Below are 12,259 nucleotides of genomic sequence, written 5' to 3'. Positions count from 1 at the left end.
CCAAGCCAGCCCTGCAGTTTGCTTGAGGCAACGTGTATATATTTTAGTTATATTTTGTTACTATTCAATGACAGTTCACCATCACCCCAGGAAATGGAGGCATGTGTAGAATGTATGATAATATGCAATACTGTATTGTGGTACTTCTGAGAATGAGGCAATAAAATTAGTATTAGTCTACCAGCATTTTAATCTCCCACTTAGGGCTCTGCACTAGCAGGGAAAGGGACTGCATGAGCTGATAGGATTTTATTATCCACTGCTTTCTGGGAAGGATATTACTGCAGTAGGATATAGCAGATCATTGAATAAAGATTTTCATATATGTACAGACACATATGTAACATTTTGACCCATCTCATATTTTACAAAGCCTACCAACTGTTCCCCAACAAACTCCCACTCAACACTTACCAGGCCAGCTTTGCTGAGTAATGCAAGAGGGTTATTCAAAGCTACATACCTGAATCAGTCAGAACACTCCTCTGGTTTGGTATGGCAGATTGGAGAGGAGACTCAGCGGTATTAATGGAGCTATATATACACCAGGTGTGGGGGTGGGTGTGATGAGAAATTTTTTTTGTTTAAAACAGAAGTTGGGAGCAGGACTCCTCCCCATATAAGGGACTAGTGCATCAGGAGCTTGCTTCACTCTCTAATAAGCATGTGTGAGTGTGGCTAAGCCATGGTTATTGACAGATTTTGTCTCCTCGGGAGTGACCAGTGAAGAAGAGGGACTTAAGGCTTTTTTCCCTCTCTCATTGCCCAGGTAATAAAAATAGAGACTTTCATGCAAGCCCACCAATAGCATGGGATAATCTAGTGTTTTTGTTATGGGAGTTTACTGGTTGGTGGGTCCTTGGATTTTTTATTTTGGTGGGCTAATTTATATATATTTAAATTTATGAGCACTTTTTCCCCACCAAAATTACATTTTGGGGACTTTTCCATAGGTACCCTGGTTCTCCTCAGGTACTGTACCACATGGTCTTGTACAGAACAATGAAATGCAGTGACTGCATAAGACAATACAGAATGCAGACTAACTAGAAAGCTCTTTTTAATTTTTTTTTTTTTTTTTAAAAAGAGATGGTCACCTTCTTAGCATTGGGAACTTTACTTGTAGATTGTGTGCAATAGAAAATAAAGCCAAATTAGAGGGAGTGGAATAGCATTAATTCCTTTGCTACTTACTATATTATTGTGCTCTGACTGTCTCATCTGGAAAGCACAGAAATATATTATATAGGAACTTGCAGCATCACTGGCACCTGACTCTAAAGTTTATATTAACCTATATAATTAGTTATATTTACATTTAGAATGTTTTATTTTCAGAGACTGACTACAGCACAATTAGTTCCTGATCCTGCAAAGACATACACACATGCATCTCCTGCCACACCGTGAGTAGTTCCATTGACTTCAGTGGGCCTCCAACGTTGGACAAAGTGAAGTGTGTATAAATCTTTTCAAGTTCAGGCTTCAATGCTGATAGCTCAAATATGTGAGTTGCTGCACTCTGCTCTCCATGTCACCAGTTCAGAGACCTAAGGACTCAAACTGGTGCTATGATCATAGAACATCTGCAGATCTTAAGCTTCCTGGGCTTCTTAATGGTGAAAGAGGTTCCTCCCTGGGGAAGGCAGAAACTTAATACTGTTCCAGCCTAAGTGCCTGACATTGTTCAGGTGTGTCCAGGCGGGGGTGGGGCCAAAGCCTGAGCCTGGCCACCCTGGATTGCAGGAGTGGGGGGGGAAGGGAATAGGGTGACCAGATAGCAAATGTGAAGAATTGGGATGGGGTGGGGGGGGGTAATAGGTGCCTATATATGACAGAACCTCGAATATAGGACTGTCCCTATAAAATCAGGACATCTGGTCATCCACGGGGGGCAAAGCCAAAATGCAAATCCCGCCACCCCAGGCAGGGGAGGGAGGGGTTGTGTGGGAAGCCTCAGTCTTCAGTTCCCACCCCAGGCAGTGGGGCTTGAGTTTTGGCTTTTGCCCTGGGCCCCAGCAAGCCCTGATGACCCCATTAAAGAGGGGTTCTGACCATGGGTGGTAGCTGAATGAGCCATTGGGGGAGGCTAGCCTCTGACCCATCCCTCTCTGCCTGAGACCCTCCCCTTCTGTCCCCCTTCCCTGCTGGAACCCAGAGCACCTCCTCTGGAGCCACTGGTCCCCCCATGTGCCCCCATCCCCGGAGTGCCAGGCAGGTGGCATGGTCACTTTCTAATCACACAAAACTGACCACCCTCACCCCACCCTTGCCCTGAGGCCCTGCCTCCACTCACTATATTCCCCCTCCCATGGTGGTTCACTCTCCCCAACCCTCACTCACTTTCACTGGTCTGGGACAGGGGTTGGGCTGCAGGCTCTAACTGGGGGTGCAGGCTCTGGGTGGGGCCAGAAATGAGGAGCTCAGGGTGTGGGAGGAGGCTCCAGGCTGTTGCAGGGAGTTGGGGTGCAGGAGGGGACTCCAGACTGGGGGGTGGGGCAGAGGAATTCAGCATGTGGGAGGGGCTGTGGGTTGAAGCAGGGGGTTAGGGTGTTGGAGGGGGTGAGTGCTCGGGATGCAGACTCTGGGGTGGGGCCAGGGATGAGGGGTTTGGAGTGCAGGAGGGAGATCTGGTTTGTGGAGGGCTCAGGGCTAGGGCAAGTGGTTGGGGTGCAGGCTTACCTCAGGCAGCTCCTGGTCTAAGGGTGCTGCAGCAGGTCTAAGGCAGGCTCCCTGCCTGTCCTGGCTCTGCATTGCATCCTGGAAGCGGCCAGCATGTCCGGCTCCTAGGCGAGGGAGCCAGGAGCTCTGCATGCTGCTCTCACCCACAGGAACCACCCCCCCTAGCTTCCATTGGCCGCAGATCCCGGCCAATGGGAGTGCAGAGCTGATGCTCAGGGTGGGAGCAGCATGGTGCCAGGACAGGTAGGGACTAGCCGGCCTTAGCCCTGCAGCACCGCTGATCGGACTTGTAATGGCCTGATTGGTGGTGCTGACCGGAACTGCCAAGGTCCCTTTTCTACCAGGCATTCCGGTTGAAAACCAGACACCTGGCAACTCTAGATGGTGGCGGAGAGGGAAGAAAAACAAGCAGCAATTTGGCTTTTCTTAACATTTGTTAAATGAAATCAGAATTTAAAATGCCAAACTATGGAAGAGATGAATCCCTCTGTGTTTGATATTTAAGTGTTGGCAGATTAACATTTTGGGCCTGTGAGTTGCAAGGTTGTGTGGGAATAAGCTGGGGCAGTTGACATTCACCAGCATGGCAGGCACTCTGCATCCATCATTTACAGTGTTAAAGAGGAAGAAACAATTATGCTCAGAACTGAGGGGGTCTGTTTTCTTCCTGATGTGCAAACAGAAGGTTAGATTCTAAGCTGCACCCAATGTCGGCTGGGCCCATGCTCAGCTGGACCCCCTTGATGTTATTTAGAAGCAGCCTTAGAGCTGAGTTAAGTTCACTAGAAGTTTGTAACTGCAAAGGGCCATGACACCAGATGGGGATCACCAAAGCCCAACATTTCTCCAGCCATGCCTATATTCTTTGGCCACGCCCTTCCTACATTAGATAACCAAGAGAGCTGGGGCACTCCTTCCTGGCCAGCTTTGTGCTGGAAGACTGGTACAAAGGGGCCATAGGATAATAGAAAATCTAGCTCCCAGTATTTATTAACCTAAGTCAAAGCTACATACATTTATTGAGAGAATAAACCCCTTAGAAGGAATTTTGTCCTGAAGTGAGCCACATATATTGTAATTGGAAACACTATAGCTTATCTTCCAATTGAGTAATATTGGAAAATGACATGGAATGTCTTTAAAAAATTGCTGCCATGCTGAATGCAGACATGACCACTATGATATTTTTCAAGACTATATGTAGTGATATGTTTGTATGCACTGAAGTCAATTAAAGTGGCCTGCTTGCGCCTGCAGACAAAATGTGGCTGCTTCAGATATTCTATTCTACATAGGTTCTTATACTATGCTTAGCACCACAGTATCTGAGCACGTTCCAGTAGTGGATTAAGTGACATGACTTACAGTCACGTACCAGGAGAAGTATGTGCAGTGGTGTGTTTTGTTATGGTATTTTTTAAAAAAATATATATATATATGTGTGTGTGTGTGTGTGTGTGTGCGCACACACGTATATTGCTATATGTTTATGTTATGAAGGCAAGGTCAAATAAATGCGTCTTGCACTTGATGTCAGTGCAGACCCTGCATTAATCTTCATGAAACTATAATGGCTGTAAGGTTTACTTCCTGCAGTGTTAAGTGCCACAGTTCTAACAACTGTGTTTGTTATTTAAATTCTTCTGCAAACGAGGACAAAGACATTATTTGTGTGGATCATATTTTAAAAAGTAGCTTCAAAAACATATCCTGAAATATCTCAAATTATAGAGCACACAAAAACTGAGTACGAGGAATCTGAAGGACTTGCTCAGTTAGAATGTAACGCAGCTATTTTAATGAAAGTCCAGTTGTGTACGTCTCTTAGGCAGCCTCTTGAATTAGGTATCTTTCAGATTTTAAACCTTTTAATATTTTTTCCTCACTTCAGTGTACAAATGATATATCACCTGTGTGTTGACAGTCCCATTGGCTGAGTGGTGGACACAGTTTAAAAAAAAAAGTAGAATTTGCAATAATTAATCAGAAAAGCTACAGCCTTATCACAAACGAGTTTGTGTACATTGCATTACAGTCAGTAGAGCAGATTACTCGTATAGTAGGCAAAAAGTAAGAGCAGTGGAAGTGTGTATAGTGGCATGGTCTAAGGAAAGCCCCCATGTTCTGTATGCCCGCTCCCAAAAAAGAGAATTGTGGAAAAAGGAGCTCTAAGCAGCTTTGATCTACACATTTCAGTGCAGGATATGTCGGGATTCCATTCTGACATCATGAATAGGGCCCCGTATGTGTCACGGAGGTTGTGCAAATCACAGATTCCGTGACTTCTACAGGAACAAGTGATAAGTGTGCCCTTGTTGCCAAGAAGGCTAACGGCATATTGGGCTTCATTAGTAGAAGCGTTGCCAGCAGATCGAGGGACGTGATTATTCCCCTCTATTCAGCATTGGTGAGGTCATATTGGGAGTATTGCGTCCAGTTTTGGCCCTCCCCCCATAACAGAAAGGATGTGGACAAATTGGAGAGAGTCCCGCAGAGGGCAACAAAAATGATTAGGGTGCTGGGGTACATGACATATGAGGAGACGCTGAGGGAACTGGGCTTACTTAATCTGCAGAAAAGAAGAATGATGGGGTATTTGATAGGAGCCTTCAATTACCTGACGGGGGGTTCCAAAGAGGATGGAGCTAGGCTGTTCTCAGTGGTGGCAGATGACAGAACAAGGAGCAATGGTCTCAAGTTGCAGGGGGCGGGGGAGGGGGAAGAGTCTAGGTTGGATATTAGGAAACACTATTTCACTAGGAGGGTAATGAAGCACTGGAATGAGTCACGTAGGGAGGTGGTGGAATCTCCATCCTTAGGTTTTTATGGTCTAGCTTGACAAAGCCCTCGCTGGGATAATTTAGTTGGGGTTGGTCCTGCTTTGAGCAAGGGGTTGGATTACATGACCTCCTGAGGTCTCTTCCAACTCTAATCTTCTATGATTCTAAATGTGGCTGACCCCGGGGCCACCCAAGCAGCTGGCTCTGTGGCCAGCTGCTCAGGCGGCTCTGGGGCCAGTGATACCAGCCACTCCTGGAGCAGCCTTGGGAACAGCCACACCAGCTGCTGATCTGGCAGCCCAGGTAGTGGGTCCTGGGTGGCTGGCCAGAACAGCTGTGATCCGCGGCCCTGGGCAGCAGTCCCTGGCAGGCTGGAGCTGATGCAGTTCGCTGGCCCTGGCAGCAGTCCATGGCTCCCGGCAACTGGTGCCGCTGGCCCTAGGCGCCCCCCCCGCCCAAGATTTAATCACAGGCATTTTTAATATAAGTCATGGACAGGTCACAGGCTGTGAATTTTTGTTTATTGCCCGTGACCTGTCCATGACTTTTACTAAAAATACCCGTGACTAAATCGTAGCCTTAATCATGAACTATGGTGTGTATGGAAGATGAGGGAATGTATATTGACAATTCAACATTCTTATTTGGTATTTCCTGAAACTCTGGCTGTACTTGCTCATTAGTGCCAATTACCCACTGCCATGCTGGTCATATGGAGTTCCCATCATTCTGTTTTCCTTTCTTATATGTGCTGCTGTCCAGTAGTGGGTACTGTGGTATAAAGCCCTTCCTGTGTGGTTATCCATTTCCCCTCCTGTTTTCTTTGATTGCTGGATTGAGCTGTACCTGTTTTATTAACAGTAAGGCCACTATAAACTTACAGTAATATAACTATGTCACGCAGGGGTGTGAAAAATGTACCCTTGGTTAGACAGCGCTCTGTCAACGTCAGGGCTTCTCCTGTCGACATAGCTACTGCCTCTTGTGGTGGTGGATTAACTACGCCAATTTATTTATTTAGCGTGTGCATACTATGGCAATGGGAGATGCTCTCCTGTTGGCATAGTCGTGTCTTCACTGAAGTGTTACAGCAATGCAGTTGCACTGCTGCAGTGTTTTAAGTGTAGACCTGCCCTAAGTGATGCAGCAGGCAGGTAGAGGTGAACAAAAGAGATCTTTATTAAGTATGTAGTAGCCAGTGTTACAGGCTGAGGCTCAGACTTTGATGTGGCAAGCAGACTGGGCCCAACTTGTATTTCTGACTCAGTCCCTCCTGAAATCTCACCCCTCTTTCTCCAATTCCACTCATTCTACTACAGTATGCATAGGGCCTTTTATGGTAGATTGCTTACCAACCTTTTTCCCTTATACATGCAACATACATGCTGGTTGGCTCTGGTCATTCCTTTCTGCATACCAGCCTGGCTGCACATTCTCAGAGCAAGGAATGCCCTTTCTTTTGAGAGCATTTTGGGTTAGCGTTTTTTGCTCCATGTGCTCTTTTGCACTCAGGGAGAAGATCATGGGCCTAATATACACAAACCCATTACTGTGCACTTACATAAAGTAGGAATAAAAATCACAATGTAACAAGCCAACATCTGAATAATTCATTGTTTTCCTGTGCTTTGTAACAATCCATGACAGGTGAAGCGTTCCAAAAGGATCAGCTTTAATAGCTTTGGACCCAGTCTTCCACATTTAATTTTAAAGGGATGGGCATTGAAACAGAGGAGGGTTGGTTTTTTTGCATATTTTAGCATCAGATTCTCACTCTGGATCTTTGAAATTTAGTTTTGTGCATGCATTTCATGGACTGATGATATCCTCTAAGAAGTTCTGCTCTGTTCAGATACTCTAAAAATTAAGGTTTTCCAGATCAGTGCATCTCCCGTTTGTGACTGAAGAGCCCTACTGAGAGGTTACTTTCCAGCAGAGGAGGAAATTGGCACAAAATCAAAACTAAACCACATGATATCCTTAGTAACAGGTGGAATCTCAAGAGCGTAAGAGTTAAAGTAAGTCTGGTGGCTTCAGAGTCCGAGCATCATCCTGAGCCACAACTTGAAGGTACTGTCTTACACAGCTATTTTTAGAGTGCTGGCATGAGCCCTGCTAACTCAAGTCTGTCCTCTCAAGCTGGGAGACTCACCGCCAAGGGCGGTGTAGACATACCCTAAGTCAGAGGTGGGCAAACTTTATGGCCCAAGGGCCACATCTGGGTATAGAAATTGTATGGCGGGCCATGAATGCTCATTAAATTGGAGGTTGGGGTGGGGGTGTGGGCTCTGGGGTAGGGCCAGGAGTTCAGGGTGCGGGAGGGGGCTCTGGGCTGGGGTTCAGGGGGGGTGAGGGCTCCAGCTGGGGTGTGGGCTCTGGAGTGGGGCTGGGGATGGGAGTGCAGAAGGATGCTCCGGGCTGGGGATGAGAGGTTTGGAGGGTGAGTGGGGGGATGAGGGGTGCAGGCTCCGGGTGGTGCTTACCTCAAGCAGCTCCCAGAAGCAGCGACATGTCCTCTCTCTGGCTCCTATGCAGAGGGTCAGCCAGGTGGCTCTGCACGCTGCCCCATCTGTAGGTGCCACCCCTGCAGCTCCCATTGGCCATGGTTCGGGGGGGGGAAATGCCTCTGCTTCTGGGAGCTGCACGGAGCCACGGCACATGCAGAGCGGGACAAGACCCCGACCCCACTCGCCGGCTGGAGCAGGGCAAGCCCTGGATTCTGCTCCCCGGTGGGAGCTCAAGGGCCAGATTAAAACATCTGAAGTGCCGGATGTGGCCCTCGGTCTGTACTTTGCCCCTGCTCTAAGTGGTGCCAAAGTCCCAAGTCAATGCCATGACAAAACCTGCTGGTGGGTGACTTATGAGAGAAAAAGCAGTGTGTGAAAGATTCCTTGCGCATGCATGCCTCAGCGTGCTGCCACTCCTACTGTGTAATGTTCCACTGCATAAGTCAGGCACGCTGGTCATATACAGGTAATTCATACATCACAAGCATCTTAATTATTTGATGTTGAAGATACTAAAGGGCAAATTAGGCAAAGTGTGTACAAACCTCATACAGCCCCTCAGACACAATACCATGCTGCCTGTATTCTGCTGTCAGAGATAGACTTCTGTTTACACACATTTGGTTCATACTTGTCATACGTTAGAGACAGTCTCTGGTGTAACTAATCCCAGAATCATCTGACATACCTATTAGGACCATGGTTTTATCCTGCACAAATGAAAATGTATCTCCATTCAAGGAAGATGATCAATAGACTCTTGAAGTATGGAATACCTATGCAGCCTGCTCTATCTATGGAAGCTGGAACAAGTTAACCAAAATAAAGGAAAAATCCTATATCAATTCAGCTGCTCCTACTGAACTAATTACTGACTGAACGCTAACAGTGTTGCTACTGTAACCAAAGGAGAGACCAGGAGTGAGAATGCATTTGTCCTACAGTCACCTGAAGGGGGAAGGGTTAGGCCAGTAAAATGTTAGGCAGTGGGATGTACCCCTCATCCTACTCCCAGTGTTTGTACCTGGAGGGAGTATTTTTTTTCAAGTGAAGATCTGCAAACTCCTCCCTTTAGCCTATTCAATCAGATCTGCAAAATCAGATAGGAGTCCTGCAGCCATTATAACAGGAAGAAATCTGCCAGTGTTTTCAGCATATACACTTATTTTCTTCCAAAGAGCCATGTCTGGGAAAAGGATGGGCACTTGTGCTTTAAAATTCAACTGCACTTGAACACAATCTTTGTTGTACAAATGTAAATAGCAAGTACTGTGCATTAGAAAACTCAAGATTACCACTTTGCAAAGATGTTTTCTTTTCAGACAAGTTATTTTTCTGTTTTAGCACAGATATTTTTATTTAGCAAACCTACCATATGAATAATATTTCATTACCTTTTTATTTTAATTTCAACAAAAAACAAATTACTCTGGCTTCTCTCAGTAGCTGAAATAGTGTTGTTTTTTGTTGTTGATGTTTTTCAAGGCAAGTTTTGCCAGGCAAAGCAACTTCAAAACAGAGCAAAAGAGGACGACTGAATGGATTATACGGGTCTTGGGTAACTATCAGTATTACAAAGTATAACAAACGCAAATGGCACTGACATACTTCAGTTTCTTTGTAATTTCTGTAATATACCAATGCATTATGACATTCAGGTACTATCAACATTATTAAATACATATTGATGCTGATAAGTTTTCAGTTCATATCAATTATGTCTCACATATGATCAAAGTAAATAAAGAGCTTGGCTTTGATCCTACAAGCTGATCCATACCCATGTATCTTAACCAAAATCATGGGAGCTCTCCAAAGATAGGGATGCTGGAACAATTTGTGTAGTGGGGGTACTGAGAGTCACTGAACCAAACTGTAAACCCTGTATATGATGGAAACCACTTCAAGCCCAGGGGTGCGTCAGAACCTTCAGCAACTCTAGTTGCAGCACCTATGCACACAGGTGCAGGGATCTGCCCATGTAGATCATTTTATAGGACTGGCTCCTTTATTAGCAAAATCTGGACTCATTAAGTCTGTACTGAATGATGGAAAACTAGTTACTCATGAGGTCAAAGCTTCTGAGTTGTATGTATCTATTCATCTATCTAGGCTCTTTACAGTGAAGAGCACTGATAAATATCTGAATGCCTTCCCAGAGTAAAATCACTCTGCAGTAGAATAGCTTTCTTCAAGTATTTAGAACTTATGGAATTGCAGATTTCCCCCATAAAAACATTTTCTAGCTGCACGGCTTTATAAAGTAATGAATAAATACAATGGCATCTTAAAAAGTTGTGACTACCTTAATCATATTTTATACTAGTCTATCATTTTGTTTTGCTAACATTTTACTAGAGAATGAAATGGCAGAAATCAGACTAATTTTGGTTATCATTAAAATACTGTATATAAACTGTTAAAGGTAGAGTAAGGCATTCTCAACACGAGCTTGAGGAACATACAGTTTCATGGCCACTAGAACTAATATTTCAATTTCTTACCAGGATTAGTGGAATGTTTTTGCATATAAATCTTTATACTATATTCTCCTTGTAAACACTTTATAAATATTACTGATAAAAAGCTCAACATTTCAGATGTCATTTTAAAAGCACTGGCTTGACATCAGTTCCCATTCATTTACTGTGGGATTACGATTCGGAAAGGAAACAGTTTCAAATAAATGCTCTCTAGAAGATGCCTACTTTTGTAAAACAAAACAAAATAGTATTCATTTCAAACATCACCTCTAAAACACTCTCTAAAGGTATATGAAGTGTATGCATTAATGTAAGTAGTATTTACTCACTCTCATGTTCACTTGTTGGTATTACGGCAAATAACATTGTATCCATGACATACCTGATAGGACAATTTACTATTTTCATAAGCAGTCACATGCATTGAAGTTAGGACCACCAGCTGGTGCATTTTGCAGTCCAAAGCAGAGCCACCAGACAGGCCAGGCTTACAAATCTTTCTTGCTGAAGGACAAGATAGCTGGTGCATGAAATGACAAATCTCAGCTGAAATAAGAAAGCAAGTGACCTAAGGCTTCTCTTCTGACGTGTCTTCTCCTTCCTCAGTAGGTTTCTCTTCAGGTTCGCTGTCTTGAACTGGAGATGGATTACGGCTGGGTTTATTGCTGTCGTGGCTGCTGTGACCACTTGCACTCCCAAGACGAGTTGATGCAACAACAGCTTTCACTGCAGCCTGACAAAGATAGACAATTTAAATAAAATCCATGGCATATAACACCAACTTAGTCTCATATGAGCAGGGAATTTTAGTACATTTATGCTTCATGTTAATATCCAATTAGCTAATAAAATAAATTATAACATTTGAAATAATTTAATGACATTTGAGACAGACACTATTTCTGAAGACTAAACCTTGACTAGTATTAATAGAAACATTTTTTCAGATATTTCTGCACCGAATTTAAAAATAAAATACACCTATCCACATGGGAAGACAAAAAACAAACTTGTGTTTTTCCAACATGTAATTCCCAATTCCCATCAGTATTCACACTGATTATTTCACAAAATATGCCCAAGATGAAGTGGCTATTATTATTATTTATGTTTGTTATAATAGTGTCCAAAACATGCTAAGTGCTATATAGATATATAGAAAGACTCTGGCACAGATCCTTGCTGGTGTAAATTTAAGGGGAGGGATAGCTCAGTGGTTTGAGCATTAGCTTGCTAAACCCAGGGTTGTGAGTTCAATCCTTGAGGGGGCCATTTAGGGGTCAGGGCAAAAATTGGGGATTGGTCCTGCTTTCAGCAGGGGGTTGGACTAGATGACCTCCTGAGGTCCCTTTCAGCTCTGATATTCTATGAAATTGTCACTGCTCCAATTTACACCAGTTAGGATCGATCCCTGCCTGGTAAAGTAGATATTCTTAAAAAACAAAAATATATGTAAGGGGGCAAGTGGATACTTGACCCAGTAAAGGAGGTGGCAGCCATGGAGGGATTCAAAATGTTGGATGACTTGCTCAGATTGATGGTCTAGAAACTGAACATATGACCTGGTAAAATGATGCAAATTAAAGATAAGTGTAATGATCTTTGCTTTTGGTTCTACTATATATTATACAAGAAGCAGTTCTGATCTACTCTGCTAGACCTAACATTAGGGTTAATTCTGGAGTTTACAGCATTATAATTTTATAAAAATATGGCTTTCACAGACAAAGAAAAACTAAAGTCCTTACATTGGTCTTATACAGGAGGAGGAGGTAATTTGATATGTGTCATTACTTGTATAATTGTA

The 12,259-nt window shown here is 44.0% G+C and overlaps 1 protein-coding gene across 1 annotated transcript in view; it reads right to left on the bottom strand.

The window, feature by feature from the left end:
- Positions 1-920: 920 nt before the first annotated feature.
- Positions 921-12,259, bottom strand: part of CAMK4 (calcium/calmodulin dependent protein kinase IV) — a 302,575-nt gene continuing 291,236 nt past the window's right edge. Inside the window, exon 11 of the mRNA XM_038403756.2 lies at positions 921-11,185. Coding sequence (XP_038259684.1) covers positions 11,021-11,185 — 165 coding nt within the window. The 3' untranslated portion in view covers positions 921-11,020. The remainder of the gene's footprint in view (positions 11,186-12,259) is intronic.

This window comes from Dermochelys coriacea, chromosome 5 (genome assembly GCF_009764565.3).
Source record: "Dermochelys coriacea isolate rDerCor1 chromosome 5, rDerCor1.pri.v4, whole genome shotgun sequence".
Classification (NCBI taxonomy): Eukaryota; Metazoa; Chordata; order Testudines; family Dermochelyidae; genus Dermochelys; species Dermochelys coriacea.
Note: the sequence above shows the minus strand (reverse complement) of the source record. Positions and strands in the feature narration are given on the sequence as shown.